General features: G+C 49.6%; 5 protein-coding genes across 5 annotated transcripts; 2 read left to right on the plus strand and 3 right to left on the minus strand.

Annotated features, from left to right (window-relative positions):
* Positions 1-121: 121 nt before the first annotated feature.
* Positions 122-2,507, minus strand: LOC128723489 (neutral and basic amino acid transport protein rBAT-like). Its single transcript, XM_053817236.1, has 2 exons — positions 1,948-2,507; positions 122-1,878 (listed from the first exon to the last, which is right to left on the minus strand). Exons 1-2 carry the CDS (start codon positions 2,505-2,507, stop codon positions 510-512), a joined length of 1,929 nt encoding a protein of 642 aa, XP_053673211.1. The 3' UTR covers positions 122-509.
* Positions 2,508-5,966: 3,459 nt separating this feature from the next.
* Positions 5,967-8,091, plus strand: LOC128725403 (mitochondrial basic amino acids transporter). Its single transcript, XM_053819144.1, has 3 exons — positions 5,967-6,149; positions 6,727-7,191; positions 7,266-8,091. Exons 1-3 carry the CDS (start codon positions 6,116-6,118, stop codon positions 7,958-7,960), a joined length of 1,194 nt encoding a protein of 397 aa, XP_053675119.1. The 5' UTR covers positions 5,967-6,115; the 3' UTR covers positions 7,961-8,091.
* A 67-nt stretch (positions 8,092-8,158) lies between these two features.
* LOC128726219 (coiled-coil domain-containing protein 40) lies at positions 8,159-11,016 on the minus strand. Its single transcript, XM_053820013.1, has 4 exons — positions 9,676-11,016; positions 9,303-9,615; positions 8,612-9,228; positions 8,159-8,539 (listed from the first exon to the last, which is right to left on the minus strand). Exons 1-4 carry the CDS (start codon positions 11,014-11,016, stop codon positions 8,159-8,161), a joined length of 2,652 nt encoding a protein of 883 aa, XP_053675988.1.
* A 532-nt stretch (positions 11,017-11,548) lies between these two features.
* On the plus strand, positions 11,549-12,954 carry LOC128725751 (zinc finger protein OZF-like). The gene is made up of 4 exons (XM_053819519.1): positions 11,549-11,674; positions 11,745-11,980; positions 12,053-12,199; positions 12,273-12,954. Exons 1-4 carry the CDS (start codon positions 11,549-11,551, stop codon positions 12,952-12,954), a joined length of 1,191 nt encoding a protein of 396 aa, XP_053675494.1.
* Positions 12,955-14,314: 1,360 nt separating this feature from the next.
* LOC128727867 (calmodulin-lysine N-methyltransferase) lies at positions 14,315-15,757 on the minus strand. Its single transcript, XM_053821818.1, has one exon. It carries the CDS (start codon positions 15,755-15,757, stop codon positions 14,315-14,317), a length of 1,443 nt encoding a protein of 480 aa, XP_053677793.1.
* Positions 15,758-25,864: the final 10,107 nt, after the last annotated feature.

Genomic DNA, 25,864 nt, shown 5'->3' on the forward strand with positions numbered 1-25,864 from the left:
GCATAGCTGTATGTGAATGTGAACGTGTGAATGTGTGTGGTTGTGTGCGCGCACGTGGACGTGGAGATCAAGGACATGCGTCCGGCACAGTACACTCTCCCACTCGCTATCCAAGTTTCAAGTTTCAAACTATCCGTTTGTTTTTTTATTAACAAACTCCCATTTATAATATTAATTATGAATAGTACGTTTATGTTTAGGTAGGCAACCAGCAAATGAAAATAAAATCTAGAGATCTAATGAAACAATACAATTCAACTGGTTTTGTGTTTTTTTTTCTTGTTCTACTACTACCGATGACACAAACGATGACTTCTAGCAACGAGATGAACGGGATCCAGGGAGACAGGGATAAAAAAGCGCTAGACACCGCAAAGCCCACCAAAACGTACATAACGGAAGGTACACAATCGAATCAGTCCAATCGGCTTCCGTTTCAAACGGACGTGACCTCTCTGGGGTCACTGGGCGAAAAACATTTCCACGCGACGGTTAAACGACTAGGCCGCTTATTTGTGGAGTTTAACCACGATCGTCTCGAGCGGGTTGATCTCGAACCGATCGAAGTACACGCGCTCATGCTTAAGCGACGATCCAGCGATGATCTCGCCACTGTAGAACATAGCCGTCAGGTCGAGCGAAACATGCATCGGACCCAAATTGGCGATGGTCGCGAACGAATTCCTCCTCGGGTACCAGCGCTGTATGACGAGGATCTCGTTCTGGTTCGACTTCACGTCCGTGTTGGGCAACATTTGGCCCTCCTTCACGACCGCATTGAGGTAGATCGAAGGTGATCGTTTGCGCAGTGCGATCGCCTCGATCACGTAGTCCAGATGGTGTGGGGAAGCGGACGCACTGCGTGGAAGCCACGGAAGTGCCATACGGCTCGCGAACTGATTCTGAGTCGAGTCCCACACCATCGCGGCCAGATGATGCAGGTGTTGCGTGTCCACGTGCTCACCCTTAGGGTCGTGCGCTTCCTCGAGCGATATCTCATCACCGTAGAAGATACTTGGTGTTCCGGGCAGACTAAGCTCCATCAGGGTCGCAGCGAGTGTCGCATTTGGACTCATTCCTGTCGCAAGCCGACGCTCAGTAACGCTTCCGAGACTCCAATGAACCCAAGGATGATCGCATCCTCGCAACAACCGCCCGTGGATGGCGTCCTGAAGTGTGTTTGCGATGGCGTCAGTTCCGTTGCTTACGTCCAGATGTACATCAACCAAGTCCACCTGCGTGAGGACGTCACGCACCAAACGCTCTGGAAGCTGTTGAACGAGCTGTTGGCCCACCATCAGGATGCGATTCGGACCAAGCAGGTACTTCCACTCGCGCACGTTCTGCACCAACAACGGATCATCGGCGAAGTGTTCCAATCCCTTAACGTAGAATCCATCCACACCGGTACGAGTGAGCCAAAACCGCAGCACATCAGAAACGACCGTGCCCTCAGCGTGGTTGGTGATCGAACGTGAAAGCCGTAGAAACTCGCTCGTCACCAAATCACCATCGGTGCGATTCGGCAGATGATCGACATCGATCGTCGGTGGACTGAGGTGCTCCAAAAATGGGAATATGGGCAGATCTAGCACCAGCGAGATGTTACGCTCGTGTAGCGTTGCGGCAAGTCGCTGTACGTCTTCCACCGTACCCAACACCTCGTCGACATCCAGCAAGGATGTCACCTCCTGAAAGTGGTCTGGGTAGTGCTTCGAGGGAAAGATGGAGTTCAGCCGTACCGCACCAATACCGAGCGTTTTGAAGTACTCCGCACGACCGATCAATCCTCGAATGTCACCCAACCCATCGTTGTTCGTGTCCTGGAAGCTGGCAGGAAACACCTCGTAAAATACCGAGCCCTTGTACCAGGATGCTCTGGAAGGAATGGGAAGCAAAAACGACATAAGTAATGACGTTAGCAAACAGTGGCGATTGGGCACTTACGGTGGATTGCAGGACTTTGGCAGAGTAGCGATCATGGCGACGACGATTCCCACCATAGCGACAATCACCGCGAGAAACACGAAAAACGTACACTTCCGTATCAGTGGCCAGTTCCAGTGCACGAATCCGGGCATATCCTTCGTAACCGCGATACCCAAACTAGCCGCATGATGCATTGAACCATCCTGACTTGCCTTCACGACGTCACTCTTCTTCCGCAGATGCTGATAGTTGTTGTGGCTAAACAGATTGCCGGCTCCAGGTCCAACCGGGGCTACCATTCCGATGCCGGAGCTACCGGAAGAACTGCTCGTTTCAGCAGCCTGGTCATCGTCTCCGGTCACCGAATCCCGCACGTGGTTATCCGTAGCGTTTCCCATGCTGGGTGTGAGTGGGTGCGAAAAGTCCAACGGTGGACTGGGCGTTTCCGGTAACAGCAGACACGTGGAAGCGTCCTCTTCCGGCAGGAACGTCGACACCGAGGGCGATGTTGTCAACGACTCCGGCAGCAGATCCGCCCCGAGTAGGGTCGGATCCGTCGATATTTGCAGGTGATTCATGGTCACCGTTCTCACACCACTACGCTTTTCTTCCGCGCTGCCCAACGGGGGCTAATACGTAACACGCCGCACACTCGCAAGAGAAAAGTGGTCTTTTTCGCGCCCTGGCCAAATGCCCTGCAAGCTTACACCTCGATGGTTGTGGCACAGTTTTAGCAGCGCGAAATACCACCAAACAGATTGATTCCGAACCGAACTACGGCGCAATACAGATGACAGATGGAATGGCAAATGAATGCTACTCTCACAGCACCGAGATGGCCCGATACTAATACGCGAATCAATTGCACAACCCACCACACACGGGTCGGTCTCCTGGCCCGCGGACTCGTCGCACAACAATTAGCGTCTATTAACGCCAATCAAGCCAACCGTATGCGGTTGCCACTAACAACCAGCAGCTGGGACAAAATCGAAAATCGTCACCAAAAGCCACACACACTCGGTCGACACACAATTGCTTCCCGATTTAGACTTCTGCCCGTGCTGTCGTCATCCGAGCAGGCGAGTGCGCGAGTTCATACGGCGAATAAATCCACCAACGAGATGACCTCCGATTTGTGGCAAGGGGCAAGAGACATGGGAACAGGTGGAAATGTTTTCCTCCCGTCGGGGGTGGAAAATTTGACAGAACGGGAAACTCATACGCGATGAGTGCCAGGTGGCGCATGCGCGAGATAAACGCCGGAGCATTCTGTAGAAAATGCATACAGCAGGGTTGCTTGAAGGGTGTGTTTTTTGAATCGGAATAGGGTGGACTAAAAGTTCGGTCATTTTACTGGCAGCGAAACATTTCGTTATCCTTTTCTCTCAGTGGGAAAGTGCATTTTGCGCTTTTAACAAAAGCCCATTCCACTTCTGCCCACATGGATGAGCGAGCAAACCATATATGACTAGTCAGTTCAAATGCTAACTCGCTCTTTACGCCATAGCTGCATGGGAAGTACATTCGAGACGAGCCACTTACACTTTATCGCCATGCTGCATCTCATCGCGTTTCAACGAAACTGCAGAAAGCGATGCAATTGCCTGCCAAGCTTCGGCCAGGCAGCATGGTGCAAGAAGCATGTATTTATTTGTTTACACCCCGTTGGAATCTGTAATCGATGCCTGCGTTATTAAAGCGCAATAAATGGTTTACAGATGTGACGGAAGCGGTGTTGTGAAATAGTTGCTCCATTAGATTTGATGTACGCACATTTAGCCGTTTGAAACAACAAACAGTGACGGTTGCGGTTGTTTTGGCTGTAATATTTTTAGCACAAATCCTCATCCCAAAAGCTCAAACTGCCATACCGCTCGAAGATCCGATACCACAGCCGCAGAACCTTTGATAACCTTTGATCGCTCCACGCGGTACAGGGATCGCATGGGGGCACAATGCCTAACGTCATCGGATGAGCGGGGCTTTTTTTTCTTTCTTTCTTTCGTTCGGGAAGGATCCTGCGCACGATTTCGTGTGTGTCTTATCTGTGCCAAAGCGCAGCGACTCCTGCGGGTTTTGGCTGTTTCTGGTTCCCTAGCGGCAGCGCGCGGCTATCACGGTTGGCTTTCGCGCGATAGATCGTAAGCCATACCGGCTCCCGAAGGCTTATCAGGATGCGAGACCGATCGCATTTTCTAGCTCTTGCTGGATCGATCCTCTTCGGGTGGTGTTTGCTGATACAGCCTCACCCGGGGCCCGGTTGGCAGTGTCAATCACACGGATCCAACAGTCAAATCCGGAGTGTTTTACTGTGCACTTGCGATCGTCACGGGGCTGGAAGTTTACACTGTGGAGGGCGATTGTAAGACGTTGAATCTTGGAAGAATCACCACCGCCTTTTGGTTCCACTGTATAGTCCGGCCAGCGTGACAAAAGCCCGTGCTAAGCTGCGCATGTAGCTCTAGTGGAAGATGCGCTAAATATGTATGTTCTTTAGCTAGAGAAAGTGAACGTACTATTACCCAGCAAGTCGTGCCAATACAGCACTGTTTTAGGACATCGGGAGCTCCATAGAACGAGGCCTGTGTAGATCAGTGTATGTGTTTGAGAGACAGAGAGAGAAAGAGAAAAAAATAACGAAGAAGGAAAAGCTTTACAAGGATCCTGACATCCTGCTGGGTGTGGGAGTGCTTAGAAAAGGCGTGCTTTAAAACGAAACTCTTAGTTCAGGTGAAATAAAACGGTGCTCCACCAGTGCTCAGTAACCGAAGCAGAGGAGTTATTGTAGCTGCTCAAGAATGCTTGTGCTCAAGTACAATAACTTTATTCCGATACCATTTATAGACAGTTCATGACACTGAGCTTCAATCCTCAGTGATACTAAGTGCTAGAGCTAAGACATCATATTTTTTTTTCGGTAAGTACTAACATTCAAATGAGTGCAAATCCGTTCTTTGAAAAATTGTGCTATATTCTTGACAAATTGTTGCGCCTCTGGGCAACCATTTAGCTGAATGTAAGCGCTCAGATTACGGTGAATGAATCGCAATTGCCCTCGCTTATCAGTGCCAGGCGGGGTAACGAAGGTTACTCCAACCATCCGAACGAAGCCCATGATCGAACATGCCTTCGAAACATGTGCGCAGCCTGGATTGGAGAAGCGCGTTCCAAGAATCGAAGAACTACGCCGCTTGTTCATGTAATTATGCGCATACTATACGTTCAATACAAAGTTGCGATTCTAGGAAGACCAACAACGCGTTCAAGCGTAATCTTCAAGCGTTTCCACGTCTATAGATATAGCCAAAATCGTAGTGTCCTTCCAGCAGGTTGTCCTGGAATACTGCACGAAGATCCTGGTGAGGTCATGTTCGTAAATAATTCCCCCTCCCAAAAAGAAGCTGCTCATTCAAGCGGAAAAACAAAAATGACGAAGCGGAAATCAGTGATCGTATCAACCAGCGCAGAAAGCTTGATCCCCAGCAACACACCTTAGTCTCTCTGTCTGCGTTGATGAGCGACACGTATCATGTGCGTTTGCTAAACAAACTCAATAAGGAAGTGGCAGATGGTGATGGCCCCCGCTTGAAAGAAGTATGAACGCAGAAATGATGATGCTGGGGTTATCAATAGACACATTTCCTCTCGCTGTAGGCAAGAATTACACACCAGCGAACGGCTTTATAACTCCCATAGGCACTACGACAACGACAATACGAGGCACCTCGATGGTTGTGGCGTTTCCACGGTGAACAATATTTGTTCGACGCTAAACCAGTGCAAAACCTAAACTCACTATCAACTAAAACAGAATGCTGAGCTGGTACTGATGTACCGCATGATTGCGTGCTGTTTGTTTGCTGTTGCATGCACGTTTTTTGTTGGTTTTGCCTTCCCTAATAGCTGTTGTTGTTTCGCTTGCAGATCACCTACCAACATCCACAGACTGTTTGCGGCAGCACCGGAGGTGTTATCGCTGCTCAACTTCGCGTGGATTGATACGATACGTACCATTCCGCATCCTTACTGGTATCCTTTGGCTCACCTACCTACACTAAACAGAAACATTCCACTAAACGACATTTCATCGGAATCGATCCGCTTTCCCTCACATCCTGTAGACTAGCTGACGACATATTCGCGAGCACCTTCAAAGAGACACCGCTTTCGACGTCTCGTTTCGATGGCTTTGGACTTTGCTGCCGGTTGTTTAGGAGGTAAGCATCTCGCGTTCTATCATGAACCCCATGGACACGTGTCTATCTTGAGCACTCGTTGGTAGCGTGATGGGCACGTTTCCATCGAACGATTCCTGATAGCGGGCTTGCTCGTTTGGGGCCCGGTTTGGGATGGCTTTCCGCGCCGAAATAATCCCGGCCGACAGTACGACAAACAAAGGCACCACCCGATGACGACCGGTGGGTCAACGGTGCTATCGCTAGCGGTTGGATTCGCTGATAGCGCTGGATGTCCTCGTCCCTGTGCCGACCTGGCCCGGGTTGATTATGAGCAGCATCCAGCAGGTCATGCCAGCGATTCTGATTACCGTACCGAGCCTTCTGCATTATCACTTTCACCAAACCGGATCATTATGGGGACGCCCGCAAACAAGCGCTCGTCGTCAAACAACAACACATTCCATCCCCCCAGCGAAGCGCTCGATCACTGTTGATCGATACCTCTCATCAACCCAGTCAATCGATCATATCGCTAACAACGATCGCATGCATGTCTGATTAGCGACACCTACAAGCCCTCTTTCATTTTTGCATGATGCTTGTCTTCCATCACCAGGATGTGCCGGTGTTCTCGTGGGTTTCCCATTCGACACGATCAAGGTGCACCTGCAGACACAAAGCCACAAGAATCCGCTGTACCGTGGCACTTATGATTGCTTCCGGAAGATCATCATTCGCGAGGGTGTCCACGGACTATACCGAGGCATGTCCAGCCCGATGGCGGGTGTGGCAGTTGTGAACGCGATCGTATTCGGTGTGTATGGGAACATACAGCGGCATACTGCCAACCCGGATGCATTGTACTCGCACTTTCTCGCCGGAACTGTCGCCGGACTGGCACAGAGTGTAGTCTGTTCGCCTATGGAGCTCATCAAAACACGACTACAACTGCAGGAGAACCTTCCACGAACGGCACAACGCTTCAGTGGACCGCTAGACTGCACGAGAAGCATCTGGCGCCAGGAAGGATTCCGTGGGATCTTCCGGGGGCTAGGCATCACGGCAGCTCGCGACATGCCTGGTACGACGAAGAAAGGAACCGTCTCGCTCACGAGATGCTTTGGCTTATCGCAAAATATCATTTCCCATTCGCAGGCTTCTCCAGCTACTTCGTGGCGTACGAGTACATGGTGCGCTCGGTTGCAGATCCATCACCGTTCGTGATCCTGATGGCAGGAGGACTCGCCGGGACCTTCTCCTGGCTTGTCACCTTCCCGATCGACGTCGTTAAATCACGCCTGCAAGCAGACGGCATTACCGGGAAGCCCGAGTACAACGGGCTTGTTGATTGCGTACGGAAAAGCTACGCAGCCGAGGGTCTTGCGTTTTTGTCACGTGGTCTTGCGTCGACTCTACTGCGCGCTTTTCCAATGAACGCCGTTTGCTTCCTGGTGGTGTCCTACACGATGAAGCTATTCGACGATCCCAAGATCCACGTCGTTGAGCTCGGTGCAACAGCCGTCGATCCACAGTTGCTTATTGTACCCGTTCAGCAGCAGGACGCTTCACCCAAGTTGACAGCTGTTGGAGGTGTTCCATACGCTAAACGACTAGCAGATCAGCAGCATCACGATCACCACCTGCTGAATATCAAGTACAACACGTACCGGTTTCTGCGATCGCTGGGTGCGTTCAGTGAAGCGGTTTGTTGCGCCGAAATGGGAGAGCTAACGGACGACTTGTATGATAGCGCGCGTGAGTGCTGTGCAGACAACGCTCAGCTTAACGAATCGCTCCTTAGCTCGAACTTCGAGGACACCAGCAGTCGACACCCGGTTCAAGGTGATTGAACACACCGAACGCGTCATCCCGAGCCTTTCCTGGAGGCCACCAAAGACTTGTGTACAAAGAAAACCATAGACTAATTGTTGCCGAGCGAAAGTCGTGTGTAAAAATATATGTTTATTTAAATACAACCAAACTACTTGTGTCACTCACAGAGCTGGGAAAACTAGCCAGCAAAAAACTCACACACGCAAACCACACGTCTACTTGAGCGATTGAAGGATCTTGTTGAAGTTGTGCTTCTGAGTGGGGAAATCCTGCTGCAGCGTTTCCACCACCGCTACGATGTTCTCGTTGATTTCTCGTTGCCGCTGCAGATCAGCTTGGATGAGGATCTCATTCCGGAACTTTGGAAGCTGCTGCGCGTTAGCCAACGCCCGGTAACGACGGGCACGATACTGATGGCGTACGATGTAGTCGAGGTTCTCTTGCTTCAACAGCGCAGCTTGCTCCGTTTCCGCCCGAATCAGGTTGGTTTGTAGCTTTTCCTCTTCGATCTGGTGCTTCTTGTTCTCGATTTCCGCCTGCAGCAGCTTCTGTGCGGTGTCGATCTCGATCAGGCTTTTCTCAGCTTGCGAAATTTCCTGCACAGGAAGGTTGTTGATAAAAGACCGTGATCAATTCATACGCAGTAAAGACCCACAGCGTCAACCTACCGAAAAGACCATTTTCAATTTGTTCTTCAGCTCGTTGATTTTGTGCTGCATCGTGGAGCGAGTCTTGAACTTGCCACCGAACACCTTTTCGCGAGCGGTGACAGACTCGAAAATATTCTCCCGATGCTGCACCGTATTCTTGAGATCATGGACGAGCTTCTCCTGCATGCGCTTCAGCTGCCCGAATCGCACCTGCATGCGATGAATTTCCGCCTTCATGATACCGATCTCGCTGTTCTGAGTTGTCTCCTCGTCCTTGAACTTCTTCGCCTCGGCAGACATCTTGCACTTGGTTTCCCAGGACAATGCCTCGCGATGCTTTTCCAGCACTTCCTGCTTGCAGTCTTCGATCTCTTTGCCGAGTTCCTTCAGCTCTTGTTCAAGACTCAGAACAGCCATTTCGGCATCCCGCAAGCGGTCCGTCGCCTGATGGTGAGCCACCTCGCACTCTTGTTCGCCTTTCTCGTGCACCTTGCGCGTCTTGAACAGCTCCATGCTGGCATTATCTAGCCGAGTGTTGAGCGTAGACAGCGAGCGCACGATTTCACGATTTTCGTTCATAACCTCCTCGAGTTGTGCTTCGATTTTAATCGCCTTTTGCTCCGCCAGCAGCAGCTCTGCGAAAGAGAAATGCAAAATAAAGTACCACACAAAACTCGAGCCTCTCGAGAGGCGCTTCAAATGACCGTACTCTTGCGGGAATAGTTGATTTCGCTCAGCTGCTGGGATCGCTTTTCTACCAGGGTTGCGACGCTCGATTGCAGCTTCAACCATGAAGACTGGGCCTCTTTGATCTTCCCGTCAATCTCGATAATGTCTTGCTGCACGTCAAGCAGCTTCAGCTCGTCCGGGTTCATCTCTTGCCCACCCGCTTTGCTGATCAGCTGCTCCAGTTCCCTGTTCAATGAATCCATTTTGCGCAGCTTCATTGCGATCGATTCTTTCACCAGCTTAATTTCTTCGTTGCACTTGTTGGCACTTGCATCCATCTCATCGTGATCATCCTGGTGAAAAAAAGTCTATAATGAACATTTCGCTCCCTAGACGATCTACATTCAACATACCTTAGCCTTCCGCAAGACGTCCTTCGAGTTCTCGACAATCAATCTCCACTTTTCCAAGTCAAGCAACACCACTGAGAGTTGGTTTTCAGTGTCCGTCATCGTAATGTCCAGCTCTCTGCGTTTTTGTTGGGTATCACGCAGAAGCTTCCCTTGAGACTCACCGGCCTTATCGGTGGTAAGCTGATCTTGCAGCAGCTCCAGAATTTGCTCCTCCAGATCGAACTTTTTGCGGTTTTGCTTCTCAAGCGTCTGGCGGAGAGACTTCAGATGGTTCTCGATCAGCAAACCCTCCTGCTGCGCCTTCAGGATATCAGCTTCGGTTTGCTCGAGAATCAGCGCGTAGTGATCCAGATCGCGCTTGAGCTTATCTTCGTCTTCCTGCTCCTTGCGAACCTGCTTCTCCAGCGAGTTGATGTCTCCCTGGATGCGATTCTTGAATCCGGCCAGCTTCTCGTTCTGCTCCATTTCCTTCGATGCCGTTTTCTTTGTGATTTCTGTTTTGCTCTTGATAACTTTATGCTCCTCATAAATCGCATCCAGCTCCTCCTTCGTTTTGACCAGCACGCGATCACGCTGCTGGATGGCCACTATCACTTCGCCCCAAGCCTGTGACACGCGCTTATGCTCGTGTTGCAGCGCCTCCAGGTCGGAATTCGCATCTGCCAGACTGCGGCTAATTGTTTCTCGTTTTTCATCCTGCTCCTTAATCTGATCATCTATGGCCTCTAGCTCGTGCTCCTTACGCTTAACCTCCGTGCTCAGGTTCAACACGAGGAAATCTACCTTACGCTGTTCCTCGACGGCGATGAGTTGGTCCTTCGCATCCTTGCTTGCAACACGCTTGGCCACCGCGATTTCGTCCTTAATCTCCTGCGCCCACTTGGAAAATTCATTCTCCAGGATGGTCAAATTTTCCAGCTCCATCAAGTGCTCCTTGTGAATTTTTTTGAACTCCTTCAAAGTAGCTTGCTGCTCTTCAAATTCCTTCCTGTATTGCGCCGCTTGTTTTTCCTCTTGCTGGCGTTGTGCAGCCAGTTCCATGATTTCTTTACCGTAGATTTCGAGAAGCTCCTTTTGGTTGTCAATTTCCTCCTGTAGATCGTACAGTTCAGCGCCGACCTCTTCGGACTCTTTCTCATTTTGCTCCAGCCGATGGTTCAGCTCATTCACCTCTTCTTCCAGTTGAGATTTTACCTTCAGCAGGTGAGACTTTAGGGCGGCCTGGAACCGCTCCAATAACGGATGATCCGTTTCCAGCACCCCGACACGATCCATAACAGATTCATTAAAGGCATCGGCCTGGACACTAATGGAGTTTTGATCTTCTTCCGCAGGATTCATTTTCGAGAAGTTTTACGAACGCAACCTTGTCTCTTAAAGCCTTCACGGTACCAACAGTGATAGAGCGTCAGCGATAAACAACTTCAGCTTCTATGGTTGCTATGGCTGCACGTTGCTACCAAAGCAACAATTTTAAACATTTAACGATAGTTAATTTGCAGTATCGAACATTTTGTTCAGATGGTTTACAAATTGAAGCTGTTCATATCATGCTTTGGCTTCATTTATTTATGTCTTAACAGACTTGTTACAATTACATAGGCTCCTAAGCCGGAAATAATAGAATTCGTTATTTCTCTCCTGGTTTTCATTCGTTGCAGATGTTGGCCATGTGCATTGTAAATATCCTTGAAATGTTTCAAATGCAGTTTGAAATATTTCACACGTTATAATGCATTGAAACGTCATTAAAGCGTCAAAGAGGAATAACAGTCTACATAGTTTGTACACAAACAAACCGAAAAGTCTTGATGCATTTCTTTGCTCCAGCTATTTAATTCAAAATTCGTAAGTGGCGGACTTTTGCTCCGACATGGACTATAATATAAGCAGATTGTGTAGAGTATGTTTGGAGGAAGGAGTGTTCACGTCAATATTCAGCACAGAACTGGTACCGATGCCACCAGCAAATATGCTCGTAATGTGTGCCAATATTAAGGTATGCGAAGAACGTGTTTCGTGCACAATAAATGATGCCGATCAGTAAAACCGAACTTTTCCCTTTGCAGGTGTCGAGAGAAGATGGTCTTCCCAGCACGATCTGCAATAACTGCATGTACCGCCTCGGGGTAGCGTTTCATTTGAAGCAACAATGTGAGAACTCTGACTTGAGATTGCGGCAATACATGAACGGTGGCTCTGCGATGGCGTACAGCTACACACTGGAAAAGGAAACGATGACGGACGATTCCTGGCTCCTCTCTGGAGCGGATCATAAAGGTGATGATCATAAGTCTTCTGAAAAGTAAGTTTCGCGCGCTCCTCTAATCGCATCCATAAAACTAACCATCGTATGATGTGCGATCGATCATTCTAGGAAGTCAAATAGCAGAAAACGATACAGACCCAAGCTGCCAGAAGAACGAAAGAAGCGAGGTCCAAAACCGATGCCGAAAATCCCTCAAACATGCTACCAGTGTCACAAAACATTCAAATGTGCCGCTCAACTACAAATGCATTTACGGTGAGTATTCCTGTAAACCAAAGTTATTGGAATATAACCAAAATTTCTTTCCTATTTGAATTTCTTTTTGCAGGACTCACTCAGGAGAGAAACCGTTCGCGTGCAACGTTTGTCCTCGCCGATTCGCCCAAAAGCACAACCTCGCCATTCACATCCGCACTCATACCGGTGAACGACCCTACCAGTGCGAAATCTGCAGCAAGCAGTTTTCGGCGCTGGGAAACTTTCAGGCGCACAAAAAAATCCACACCAACGAGCGAGACCACGTGTGTCCTTCCTGTAACAAAGGTTTCATCACATCCGGCGACCTAACGCGACATATGATCTCCCACTCGGGCATCAAAAACTACCACTGTGATATATGCGCTAAGAGCTTCAGTCGTAACCGCGATATGATGGCTCACAAGCGTAAGATGCATCTGAACGAGTGCTCCACTGAGAGCTACAAATGCCACGAGTGCCACAAAGTGTTTGCAACACTGAACAACCTAAACGGCCACATGAGAGTGCATGCAACGGATGCTAACTCCGTGGTGGATCCGGTCGGTGCTCTTATGCCTTCGCAGCAACAGCATCAACCTCACGTACCCGCACCGATCGCACTAGCACCACATGGACTGGGACCGGGTTCGCTGGGTGTTGGATTGGGAATGTTGCCGTATCCAGCGTCCCATCCAACGCATCCACCGCCACCACCAGCTCAGGTAGCCTACCACAGCCAAATGCACCCATCGCAGCGATTGCATCCGTACTGAAATTGCAGCAAAACATCACATTGCAGCCAAAGAATGTCATCACACAAACCCTGCAGCATCACGGCACTGTTCACTGGGTACATCAGTTATTTATTTGCCTATAGAATAAAATTTGTATTATCGTAAAGGAGTTTTATTGCTCGTCTTCCCTCGGGGCTTTGGGAACGGGAGTGTGCTTTTGCTATTGTCTACTGTAGGGAAAGGAGCATTCTTTGCTCTCAACAATCTTTATGCTAGCCTATGTCTATGCATTCTAGTTTTAACATTTTTAAGTGAATAACATAAAGGAAAGTACAGAGTGCTTGAGTGTCAGTGATACTGGTTTTCCTGGAATACAACACATATTTACCGCCGTACAGAACGGTTTTGCCAACAATAAACTAGATCGAATTGAATCTCTTCGATTACCGTTCCATTCATACGCATTACTTACGGCCAGCTGCTCCGTTGATCGTTAACGATCGTGGAGCCGCCGCTGGACGACGGGAATTTGTAGTGCAGTTAAATTTAGCCTAGCTCGCTCCAACCGAGTCACGGTTGAACGGTGTTACGCTATTCCACAACAAACAATCGGTTCTGGCTGAACGTTTCATTAGTAAACTTGCTAATACATCCAATCCTCGCGTTGATTCACGTGTGGTCCACGCGATGCGGAACCTCGAAGGATGGTTGTTAGTATACAGCAGCTAGACTAACCTAAACTTTCGATAACCGATAGTTGGGCATTTTTTAAAAGTTATCTCGTATGGTATCGTAACCTCTAGCCACGTTCCAAAATACGCCTTTATCACAAGGTACATTTCAGCTAACCTACAATTTGAATACTATTGCGTTCTGCGATTTATCAACATACCTACGATATAATTGAACAAAGACGATACACAACGTCGCATTGTATGTACGAATATTTTCGCTTAACAACATTCATTTAATTTACTAGCTACTATTCGAACGCTGCCGTTCGATAATATCAATACTTTTTGTAATATATATGCGTGCGTTTATGTTTTTTTGCTTCTGATTTGATTCAATTTCCTTTCGAGCAAAAAAAACGCACCCCGACCGGTTCGTATCATAACAACAGGAGCTTTTAAATGTATATCGATTTTGTAATGGCACGGGTTCACAGTCCACTTCCGTTCCGGGCACATTCTTATCGTACCCTTCAGCAGGATGGGCATCGAATTGAATTATGCGAAGCATTAACCAGCCGTCCACATCAATCAGACGTGAGTATCTCGCCCCGTTGCAGGTGCACGTGCAGGTGAACAACTCCGAAGCAGATGTCGGAGATTAGGGCGTATTCGAGCTAGCATTTTTTTCATGGAATTCATGGGAGTCCAAGCTGGATCCAGGGATCCTACAACCGGTGTAATACCGAACCCTGCGCGTATTTGTACATCTTCACGAGCAACGGATAGTGGACGTTTTCATCGTAACCTTCCGTCTGCTTTAGCTCGAGATGCCGGGCCCAGATCGCCTCATTGTAGCACTGCAGCAGCTCGTAGTGAAAACCCCGAGCGACACATTCGTTCAGGAACAAACTCAACGTATGGCCACGGCGTGGTGCCGTGATCAACGCGACTCCTTCATCCGCCAGCGAGTGCCAGATCGTGTCGATCAGCAGCGATCGGGATTCGTCAAAGAACAGGCAATCCGCCGACAGGATGAAGTGGTAACGTTCACTCTGACTCTGATCCAGCTCACGTTGGGTCGTTTGTTCCCACTTCAATACCGACGACTTGATCGTACAGTTGAACTTGTTCAGAACCAACGACTTGCGGACGTTCTCCACCGACAGCTCGTTCCCATCGGTCACGTGCACGAAAGCGGGCTGGCCATACTTTGCCAGGACGAGTCCTGCCAGACAGGTCATGCCTCCACCCAGCTCAAGCACCTTCGTTCCATCGAACTGTGGCAAACGTGACAGCACGTAGTACGCGAGTGCCTCCTCTGATGGCCACACGCAGATGTTGCCCGTGTTGTTAAACCCGATCAGCTCACTCGCCGTCCAGGGTCGTTCGGGACCGATCAACCTGATCTTCAACCGGTAGCGATCGTACAACCGGTAAACGTACACGTTGTCATCCTTCTCATCACCAGCTCGATCGGCCTCGATCAGGTTGAACTTTGCGAATTGATCATCCTCGCTCGAATCATGCCGAAGTGCTCGAGCCAGCAGTTTCCATCGACGACGAGCATTCACGGTGCTATTGTGCTTCTGCTCCAACGTTCCATCACCACCGAATGTACCGACCTCGAGGGATACCGACTCGGAAGCCTCAGAAAATCGGCTAGTGAGCCCGTGGTTGTTGTTGGTCGTATCATGCCCAGGACTATTTATACCCTCGCCATCGGTTTCCCGGTCGGTTGGGGTGCTTTGTACGTCACCATCGCCATCGTCCTCGTCGTCTTCGTCGTCCTCGTCGTCAGATCCAATGGCCGCTATTCGTCGCAGGCGTGCCACCGGTCGCTCGATGTCGCAGGCAATCGGCATTGTAGGGCCGGTGATTGATGCGGTACTAGCGACCAGCAGCGTCCCAGCAGTATCACAGTGGCGTCGTTGGCGTCGCAACGATTTAATTGGATTATTCTCGCCATCAACGGCCACCGGGGTGGCGTCTCGATCTGCTGGCGCTTCGGGGCCACCATCGCCATCCCTTGCCGGCCGATCGGTTGGTGTCACCTGTTGCTGAGTTGACATTTTCCAATTTATGTCATCTTCGTGCCGTCGCCAGCACCACCGGTCGTTGGCTGCTGGTGAGTCCGGTTCGCGTTCTTCATCCTGCCCGACCGGGCGCATTGCGCCTCTCTCTCTCACTTCTGTGGTCCCTTCGTTGTGGTCCACCTCGTCAGCAACCACCCGGTGTGTCCATCAACTCGCGAAAGGAAGGGATTTTCCAACGCGGCCAGGCTGCCCCAATGGATGGAAGGATCGAATCGGCAATACGGATGAACGGCTAATTTGTTGTTACATCCACGCAGACTGCAACGAGAACGGAATAAAAGCAGACAGTAGCAGAGGTGGCACGGAGAAGAAAAAAAAAAGGGCAAAACCCTCGAATCACTCTTCCTGCAGCACGGGGCCAAAACCAAAACAGAAACCTACCCGCGTACGGCCGCACGCCAAGACGCCCCAAAAACGCGCGTCGGTTAGCCGGTTTATTTATAACAATCAATTCCCGTGTAACCTCTAACGGCGCTTCTGGCAGTGCCGCACCGGTGCAGCGATTTATACGCTCTTCTACGCCCATGGACGAAATGTTGGCAGGCTCGCGCAACATTTGCCATTTGTTAGCATTGCAATAAACACAACCCGTGCGAGCCCTTCCCACAGCCGACGGTCAGGTCCGTGTTCCGTTCCGACGATTCCACCCCCAACGCCACTTGAGACCTTTCACATGCTTCCGATGGGCATGTGTGAGCAGGGGTTTTTAAGCCAACCAGCCAACGCGTTAGTCGATAAGGTACGATGCAGCTCGAAAAAGGAACCCTCCGGGGTATGTTCCGGCAATCGGTGGCCCTGACGCGGATGAGCGAAGATAGCGAGCTCATAAAATTTAAATTGAAACGTTGACGTGCAAATGGAGCTACATGCTGCGTGTGGAAGTGGTGTATCGACGCCTTGCTTATGTTACAGTCGTTTAGGCAATGACTGATTGCTTGACTCGACTTCAGTTCCCTCGTCGGATGGATGCGTGGCTATAATCAATTTACGAATCAACGCTATCTGTCGATTTGGTTATCTCTCGCCCACCGTTAATGAGGTTAGGTGATAAGTAACTCCGTACAACCGAATTCCAGCGTGGTAAATGAGACATGGGGGCTTAGAACGAGATGGAGCATGCACCCGAAAAGGAAGGTCAGTTTGAAGTAGTGATTTGTTGCTACAATCTACACCCTTCAATCGAATTCCATCAGCTTGGAAGGAGTTGGCGTTTCAGCTTCAGCTGGCAAAGAGATTTTTGGCGCCATTGGTCGCGTTTTGAATTAAAGAAAATGGAAACCAGCACCCAAGCACATTGCATTGTTTAACCACCCTCGTCCGAATAAAAAGACGCACACGTACAAAATCGTTGGAACGATATAACGAAACTTTGCCATCTATGCTGCAAAATGCGAGCGATGTTCCCATTCTCAACCCTCAAGGACCGACCTAAACGCGTTTGCCAAAAATCAGTCCCGAGACTGCTTCAACCCATTAGGACGGATAAGTAGACTGTCGATTCGACCCTGGCCTGGCCGATGGTGTCGATGATGACGATGATGATGATGATGATGCAGTAATAGAGGCCAATGGCTGGGGTTCGAGGACACGTACTCCCCGGTCGGTACGTGCAGCAGATTTATCTTCGTAAACTGCACACACAATCACCCTCGATTGCATAAGCGCCCTGCGAGTGACCGTTTGGTCGTACGGATCCTTGTGCGGAGGCGAAAGGGCGCCATCATGCTGCGAAATCGGACGAACCGATTGCTAAAATATGACTCAAAATAAGCGCGTTTGAATAATCCACGTGTGGGGTTTATAGTTATTGTTAAAAATAAATCCCATCACTTACCGGACGCTAAATCATGTGGTTTTCTTTTCTTCCGTCGGCGTATTTCTGGCGCGCTAAAAGCGATCACAACCGTTGCGAGTTCTAAGCAACGAGCGGTTGGATTGGGAGGTGTTTTCCCCCATTTTCCCCACGGAAAAGTTGGGATTTTATTTAATTGGTTGCCTGTAGCATATTGCTGAGAAACGCGGGCTCGCAAGTACCGCTCGCAGCGTGGCGGCCGTTTTCGAGGGAACGCTTTAAATGCCAAAAGGGAACTCTCTGTTTTTGTGAGGTGGCGCATCCAAAGACCAACCGAAGACGTCGACGACGACGGTGACGACGATCACGGCAGAGATGTTGACGGTCGAATAAAAATATCACCAACAAATGGTTGAGCAAATCTAATATCGTTAATTTGAATCTAAGAACGGCAGGCGTACGAGGGAAGCGAACTGGGCAGACCGCACAGGTGGCACATCCGCCAGCATCCTCTGAGATCGCTTCAATCGCTCGAAGGGTTGGTTAAAAGCATTTGCCATACGTTCTAAGAAACCGGTGTACGATTATTCACCCTCGAAAAGAAAAAACGTCACTGGCCACGCGTAGTCTAGGGTGGTTTAATTACATCCATCCGCTGGATTTGCGAGTTGGTTGATTGCGCCCGGCTCCGGTTCCGTTCCCGGTCCGTGACTGCTGCACGTCACGAGTAATCGCGAGTGGCAGAAATGCTGTTTCGGTTCAATAATTCGCTCCTGGCATCCGAAGGCAGACGCTCCGGGTGCGGTAATAATAGCAACACAGCGACAAGTGGGGGAAAAGAAAAATCTGTTGCACCTTTAAAAGTTATAACTCATCCCCTTTCGGGTGGCGCGATGAGCGGCCTTCCGACCGGTTGATGTGGTGATTTTATTAAACGGCACCAAATTTACTGCTCACAGTGAGCCAGAAGCGCCGAAGGGGCTGAATTCTTCGAAAACAAAATACACCCAAATTGGTCAATTTAAATTGGTACATGTTTTTTGGTGAAACTTTTCATCCAAGTAGGCGATGGGTCGTGGTTTGAGAAAAGAGCATTTTTTTTCCAACAAAATATAACGATCAATTTAAATGTTATGTACGTGTTTCCTAAAAATTTAATCTTAACAGCGCTCCTGCTCGTGCTAACAGCTTGTTTGCACATAGCTTTAAAACGTCACACTCGACAGGCTGTTGGTAGCATTTCCCCAAGCATAATTGTTTCTGCCAGCACCGTCGGTGGCATTAGCGCTCCTATTTGCACAATAGCTCATAATTTCCCCATCATTTAAAGGTCGCCTTCTCGCTTGACCGCTAGCCTCCGTCGGGAAATATGAGTTGTGCAATTGCAGGCAAACAAAACCCCACCGACCCCAAGCCAAAGAACCGAGGCGAGTCTTTGCCACCGCCACGATGTTTGCCGTTCGAGAGGTTCGGTTTTCTTGTGACAAGCCCAGCTGTTCTGGTCCTTCACAAAAGGGGCCACTCCCTGCAATGGCCGAGTCGGTGAGGAACGCCGAATGGCAATGCATTTCGAACCAATTATCCTATAAATAAATAGCGGAATCCCCTTAACACGGGATGTTTGTTCGATCGCGCGTTCGCTAAGCGCTGCCGATTGCTTTTCCTGACGGTTAGATAATAAACGGTTGAGAATAAATGGTTTGGCTCGGGTTTTGTGAGCAAGCATCGATAAATCATCCATATTGCGATGGCAATGAGAACCGATCACAAGCCAAATAAAATAAAATACATGCCCAATCTTATCGGTGCGTAAATAAACATTTAATTACTACCGAGAACAGCAAACAAAACTCGTCAAAGTCCCCCTTCCCAAAACCGACATGTTAGCAGCTGGATCAATTTATTGGCCGATCGTGCCAGGATGTAGTAAAATTTGACCACTGTCCATCGAAGGAAGCGGCCGGTATTCAAGAATGAACGCAAAATTCGTTCCATCCGTCCCGCCCGTCCCGCGAACACCTCGAGGACGCGAGGCGAAAGGAAAGCAAACAGATAGATACTCAAAACACATGTTTCAGTTCATTTTTCAATTTGTTTCATTAAGCGGCCAACCAGTCTGCCAGCGTGGTTTATTTCGCTTTGGGAGTTGAGTCGGTTTTTTATTTTTTCCTGCCGTTCATTCTTCTTTTTCTGCTTCTTTTCACCCGCAGTCTGGTCGGCGATCTTGCCGCTCCTAAATATATATACAACGAACCGCAACCTCCAACGCAGATGGCCAAAGCCCGGTGGTGGTTTGATCCGCCCAGCGGGTGTGCGATCTTCCAGATCGCGGCAGATTATGTGACGATGATCTACCGATGAGGATACGAAACGTGTGGGTGTTTAGGAGACCTTTCCTCATGCGGGTGGCATTGAACAACCGGACTGTGTTGTGCGCGAAATGCTCCTGGATCGAGCGGCACGAAACACACGCCGGCCTTGGCACGGCTGGCAAGATCAGGGGGGCCAAAGGATGGGCCGAGAATTGCGGAAGATGAACGACAAAATTTATGAATGAAACTTATTTCGGACCGCATTGCCCAAGCCGAAGCGTCGCGAGGAGGGCTTAACCGACGACGTGGTCCCACATTTCGGTCCAACCCAGCGGTGGGATGAGAAATCTTTTAATAACAAATTGCTCCCAGGCGAGCCCCAGTGTCCTGGTCGGGCAAGAAAGGAACATTGATCACAATCGCCAATTGCGCCGGCTCTCGCAATCACATTCCGCGGTGTAGCCGGTTTCTCGACTTGCTGATGCGCAAGATTTCTATACTTAGAAGGAAAATTCAAATGCCGCCCTGCACGAGCCGAAGAGGGCTATATTTTCGCTCTTTAATTTGGCGATGAATTGTAAGCGAGAAGCTAATTAGACAGATAAATACACATCTCGATCGGTGAATCGAGTGCCCCGGTCCACCAACCGGACGTGTAGCGAAACGAGTGATTTAGCGACCGAAAAGGACCTCTAGCCCGACGGGGCAACAGTTGGGTGGGCCGGGTTCCGGTGTGACATTTGCAATTCGTGTCACGCGTTTTATGATTTGTTTGTTTTGCGCTCACGAGCAAACAATCCGCCAACCACCAGTCGCCATCTGCTCCGGTGCGCTCGGAGTTATTTGTTATTCGTGGATCCGGATGAATTTGATGATTCCGTGCAGCGACAGAAGGCCAGTTCGTTATGCCGTCCGCCTGCGGGAAAACTTTGCCCAACATTGCGGTTACGGGCCGGCTGTAGTTGGCGGTTGGTGGTGAGAATGTCTGCGATTTAGAAAACAACCCGCCACACAGCCCGATCCGCCCGAAAGCGGTATGCAGAATGGCTTGGAACACGGCAGAACGCGGCGTACTTCTAACCGGACTGTGCGGTTTGTACGGCACAATTTCCAGCTGACGAAATGGAATGTCTGTCTGCAGTCGGCAGGATATCTCGTCAGCACGACGGTGTTGGTGAGTTTTGGGTTGGAATTAAAACTTTTATTGACCGAAGCTCCAAACCAGCGGCATCGCGAGATAAACAGCCAAAACAACCGAACGGGCGGTAATAAACGGGCGCTGCATTCATCTGGTTTAATTTCAAAACATTAAAGCTCCGTACGCGTGAAGAGCGAGGGGTGTATTTAACGTTGAGTTGTGGTTATTTGAGGCGCATTTCTTATTGGCAAAAAAGCACGAAAACATCCGGTTCCACGGGTTATGGCTATACAGGAATGCGTAAACGATGAGCTTCAGTTGGCTTCATCGGTCATTATTTCGCGGAAAATTGCTTTGAATTTATTGCTCATACACGTGGCTGGCTCTCCGTTCATTAATGTCCCTCAAACTGATCTCGAAAACTTAGCAAGATAATGAACGTCGTTCACATTTCGTGTGCAAATTTCACCACCAACAGAATCGATGGAGGCGCCTGGTCGCTCATGAGAACAAAACACCAGGCGCCTCCATCGCACGTGTCGATTGCGTGTTATCGTCGATTTCGAGCCTCGAAAGCTCAAAATCAAGATCTAAATCCCGAAACCAAAATTCATCGAGTCCTATTTCCTTCTCATTTCCTACCGCTTCCCTGCGGTATGGCGAGTCCATCAGGCGCGTGGTCCGCATTGCCCGATAAGATGCGCCCCGAGATGCCTCGAAGTCGAGTCGAAATAATGATTTATGCGCCAGACAGGCACGGCTCCAGGCTCGTACGTGGCATACGGTGCGCATCCTATCAAAAACCGCACGTGAGTGGTGCGATTGTTGGCCGCTGTCGAAGAAACCGACACCCGAGCTGGGAGTGGAACAAAAAAGCTGTGGCTTCCGGCTTCAACGTTCCTCACGACCTGCTCACGGTGATCGGAAGCGCATCCACGCGGGCCAAAGTATGGGATAAATCAACGATAAATGTTCTTTCACAAATTTTGCGCAGTCTTTTGACGTTCGCAAGGTGAAGCTCGACGCGGTGCGAAGTTTCAAAGCTATCGAGATTCCGCAACTCGGCACCGATGCCGCGAAGTGGAAGCATCCGCAGCAACATCCGCATGAGCAACAGATGATAAACGCCGTTAAATAGGCCTTCCAACTTCCAATTTACGGCGCAATGCTGCCGCTTTGTCGGTGATGTGAAATTTCCCACATACCCGCACAGGGAGGCGCTCGAACATACGATGCTCTTGGGAAACTTTTGCCCGTTCGCTTACCGTCGCTGGAGCCTTGCACCCGATTGGGATGGAATGGTGCAGCGGTCCGGAACTGTCGAGTCGTTTTCTAATGCAAGTTCGTTCGGCTAGGCGTCGGAAACGGCCGCATCGAGGCATGCACCAAGAATAGGATGCGTTTTCAAGCGCGCACACTATCGCTACCGAGCACGTGTTCGAGTCGCGTTCGCGTGAACTTGACGCCTGGTGTCCGGTTGGTTGGGTTGTTTTGGTTCGTTTGGCAGCGTCTCACGGAAAACACCACGCGGAGAAGGATGCTGGGAAAATCGCTACCCCCAAAAGGCCGGTTTTGTTATTGGCCAATAACGCCGCCACTTCCTGACACTGGCGTCACGCACGAAACACGACGAAACGGGAACTCTCTCTCTCTCTCTCTCTCTCTCCCTCTCTTTCACTCTCTCGCTCGTCGGAGGTGGATCACGTTCGGTTGGGCTCGGTTCACAAACACGCGAACAGCTGTCCTCGCACTAATTAAACATAATACTGATTGATGGCCACCACAACCACCATCACCACCATCGCCATCGGTGGCGACGAACTGGTGATCGGTGAGGGAATGAAAAGCTAGTCGACAAAATTACCGCTCAGCTTAGGGTGCCGGTGGTTTTAAAACGATCTTGGGCGGGATTCTTCTTTCATCCACGGTTCACCAGGTAGTGTCAATGGAGCGACGAGTTTCACACGGAGCTTAATTTTTCGGGCGTTTAAACGCCCTTCCACAGGGGACGTGTTTATTGTGTGGCGGGTAGAACGAAACGCTTCGGTTCGACAACACTTGCTAGTAACGGTCACTTGACGAGGACGAGAGCGAACGCGGAACGGCACCGTTACGTTGCGCCAAACGATGCTACCGTGCCGGAGCACCAGATTGAACTGAACCGAACGAACGCGGAACGCGACGGTTTACGATTTGGCAATGGCAAACCAACCCCCAAAGGAGGCCGCAAAGGGTCGAATGGTGGTGGTGCGAGGACGCATCCCAGCCCCGTGTATCCTTCGCCCGAGCGTCGCTTCAAAAGAAATCGTGTTCGTTTTTTAATCAAACATCCCCGAACGTGTAAGTTGGGGCGGGAAGAAAATCAAATAAAACCAACAAACGGCTGTGCGAGTGAGAGCAAGAGGACGTTCGAGAGAAGAACAAGAGAGATGACAACAGAGAGTCGTGGAGAGCAATGAGGAAGAATGCACTCTTAAATCCTCGTACGCAAGCTCTCTGGCGTCTCGGCACTGCGAAGATGCACGCCGTACAGCGAACAGAACCCGAATTGATGGTCAGGTCCGAGATGACCACAATGAGAGTGTTTTCCCGGTGGCGGTGAATAAATAAAGCCAACCTTTCTTCCAAAGGATCGGCTGCTGCTCTCGTTTGTTTCGCTTCTCGGTCCTCGAGCCGAGTGCATCCTTCGGCGTATTGGCGCATTTTGGCGCGATTACGGCAGGTCAAGCGAAAAAGGGGCTCGGAAAATGCCAGCTAAAAATGACTCAACCCGTTCGGCGTCGTGTGTGGCTGTGGGGTTTGTATCGTCACCGTCACGCTGGGTTTTGGGGGGATGAGGGTTTGGTATAGTTTGTGTATTTATCATTTCTTAATTCGCCTTGCCACCACGTGCGGTGTGGAGCCGCACAAGTTAAGGGAGCAATATGTTTTCGCACCCCTGCGATGGTTCTGCACTCGCACGAGATGATTTATGATCAACGACGGGTGGTAAGTTTTATGGGTCTCGCATTCGCATTCGGCCGTCGACTTCTGCGTTTTGCTTCGATCCACTCGAGACCGGAGTGGTTTGAATTAGTTGCCAATCGTAGTAGGCTTTCCCAGTAGCTTTTTCCAGTGCCGTGACTAAGCTACAGCGTGGGGTGCTTTTGTCATAAAAAGTGCTTCAATCATCATATTGGGGTTTTTTATGCAATCCATCAAAGGTGCAAGGAGGTTTGAAAAAAATCGTAGAAAAACTTTTCCGTAAAATGCAGCCAGATGGCCGTTATTTCAATCTTCAAAGTGAACAGCAACGGCAATCGGTTGTTTGTTTATAAATCTTTAAAGATGCTCCCCACCCGCTCAAAGGAACAAATGTATCCTTTTGTGTCCGACAGATATACAGGCAGCTGTGTGTAATGAAAGAATTTTTCTACGCTTTGAAGGAGGAAAAAAACAAGGAACACGCCATCTACGACGCTGTCGTCCAGCGAGCACTACACCGGTAATGGTCAGTGGAGATGGCGGGCTGATTTATGCATCCCTTTCCGACAATGAACAGCAATAAAGGCTAACTTGCTTCTGCTTCCAGCGCGTGACACTGGACAAGGCCTCACACCAGCTAGGGGTCAGGGATCGAGCGGGAACGGGTTCGGAAAATGAACACATTTCTCAAGGCGTTTCGGAGCAGTGACTAGGGCAGCAAATCTCGTTCGTTCGGTTGGCTGCGGTCGGTTGCGTGAAAGTATGAAATTTCCGTCGCTTTCCCGCACTCGATGCTTTCTTCTCGGCCCCGGTGCGTTCGTGTAAGCGGCCACGGATGGCCCCAGACAGGAGCAATAACTTCTCCAGGGTCTCGATGGTCGGTAAACCGACCCGAGGAAGTGTGCAATAAAATTGTTTTCCCGCGAACGTGTCACTGTTACGCGTGTTTGAGGCAGCCGAATGGAAGGTCGCTGCTGTTGATGATGCTGGAAGGTGATCAACGGGTGGTGAATATAAACGATCAAATTTCGATATAAACATATAAAGCACCCATCAGAGACAGGGTGATGAGCCATAAGTCGAATGATATTGAACAATTATCTGGTCGGTTGATTCTAGCGATCACTTTTCACCAGTGCCGGGGGAACAGATGGAAAGTCCGTTAACTTTTCATCATCCACCCGCGACGCCGAAGTGGCGATCTCAATCGGGCCGCTAATTAAAATGGCGTTGTGACATAAAGTTTATTTTGTGATTAATACATTCGAAATGAACGCGAGCGAACGAAAATAAAATAACACCACACCGCGAGCTGCGTTCTGACGGAGTCGGTGGCTGTAAAATCGAGTAGCGAAAGGTGGGAAAAAGATCAAAAAAAATATGGAAAACCCAACAGCATCGACCGAGCAAGGTATTCAACCGAAGCGTTGAAAAGCGTATTCAACCGTTTACACCTCGTACGCATACGGATTTTGTCGGGTGCTGACGATCGCGTTGTGTTTTTTCCCTTTTTTCACCCATTCGGGTGAGATTTCCGCTCCAACCACCGTAACACAAACAGAGAAGGGCTTTAACATTGGCCGACATTACGGGTTCAAACCAGAAAAGACCATCACACCAGACGGTTCGGGTTCAGTAGCAGATGGTGGATTTTGTATTTTTTTTTCACCTACCTTCAGGGTTATCCATTGAAGAGGCCTAAGGCCGTTTGTCCATTCTTTCCCGAGAACAAGATACACATCATGCGGAATTTGAATGCCATTGAAACATGGGCAGCAATCCCGATTTAGGAGATCGTACTTCAAAGCAACAGGATCATAGCGCTAACATAAACAAATGATATTTGGTCTCCTTTGGCTGGCTCTAAAACCACAGAATGCTAGTATCAAACCCTATGCGTTTCTCCATCGAGAAACAATTGTCTGTAATTCCATGTTGTGCCGCTCGTAAGCCATGTTGTTACGGTTTGCAACGAA

Source organism: Anopheles nili, chromosome 3, assembly GCF_943737925.1.
Source record: "Anopheles nili chromosome 3, idAnoNiliSN_F5_01, whole genome shotgun sequence".
Taxonomy (NCBI): Eukaryota; Metazoa; Arthropoda; class Insecta; order Diptera; family Culicidae; genus Anopheles; species Anopheles nili.

What these genes read in the sequence shown, in the direction of transcription:
- LOC128725751 (XM_053819519.1), top strand. Translation starts at nt 11,549, where the DNA reads ATGGACTATAATATAAGCAGATTGTGTAGAGTATGTTTGGAGGAAGGA. An exon ending in TAATGTGTGCCAATATTAAG is followed by an intron (nt 11,675 to 11,744) that starts GTATGCGAAGAA and finishes TTCCCTTTGCAG; the next exon opens with GTGTCGAGAGAAGATGGTCT. An exon ending in GATCATAAGTCTTCTGAAAA is followed by an intron (nt 11,981 to 12,052) that starts GTAAGTTTCGCG and finishes CGATCATTCTAG; the next exon opens with GAAGTCAAATAGCAGAAAAC.
- LOC128723489 (XM_053817236.1), bottom strand. Translation starts at nt 2,507, where the DNA reads ATGAATCACCTGCAAATATCGACGGATCCGACCCTACTCGGGGCGGAT. An exon ending in CCAAAGTCCTGCAATCCACC is followed by an intron (nt 1,879 to 1,947) that starts GTAAGTGCCCAA and finishes CATTCCTTCCAG; the next exon opens with AGCATCCTGGTACAAGGGCT.
- LOC128727867 (XM_053821818.1), bottom strand. Translation starts at nt 15,757, where the DNA reads ATGCGCCCGGTCGGGCAGGATGAAGAACGCGAACCGGACTCACCAGCA.
- LOC128726219 (XM_053820013.1), bottom strand. Translation starts at nt 11,016, where the DNA reads ATGAATCCTGCGGAAGAAGATCAAAACTCCATTAGTGTCCAGGCCGAT. An exon ending in ACGTCTTGCGGAAGGCTAAG is followed by an intron (nt 9,616 to 9,675) that starts GTATGTTGAATG and finishes TTTTTTCACCAG; the next exon opens with GATGATCACGATGAGATGGA. An exon ending in AATTGAAAATGGTCTTTTCG is followed by an intron (nt 8,540 to 8,611) that starts GTAGGTTGACGC and finishes CTTCCTGTGCAG; the next exon opens with GAAATTTCGCAAGCTGAGAA.
- LOC128725403 (XM_053819144.1), top strand. Translation starts at nt 6,116, where the DNA reads ATGGCTTTGGACTTTGCTGCCGGTTGTTTAGGAG. An exon ending in TGCTGCCGGTTGTTTAGGAG is followed by an intron (nt 6,150 to 6,726) that starts GTAAGCATCTCG and finishes TTCCATCACCAG; the next exon opens with GATGTGCCGGTGTTCTCGTG. An exon ending in GGCAGCTCGCGACATGCCTG is followed by an intron (nt 7,192 to 7,265) that starts GTACGACGAAGA and finishes TCCCATTCGCAG; the next exon opens with GCTTCTCCAGCTACTTCGTG.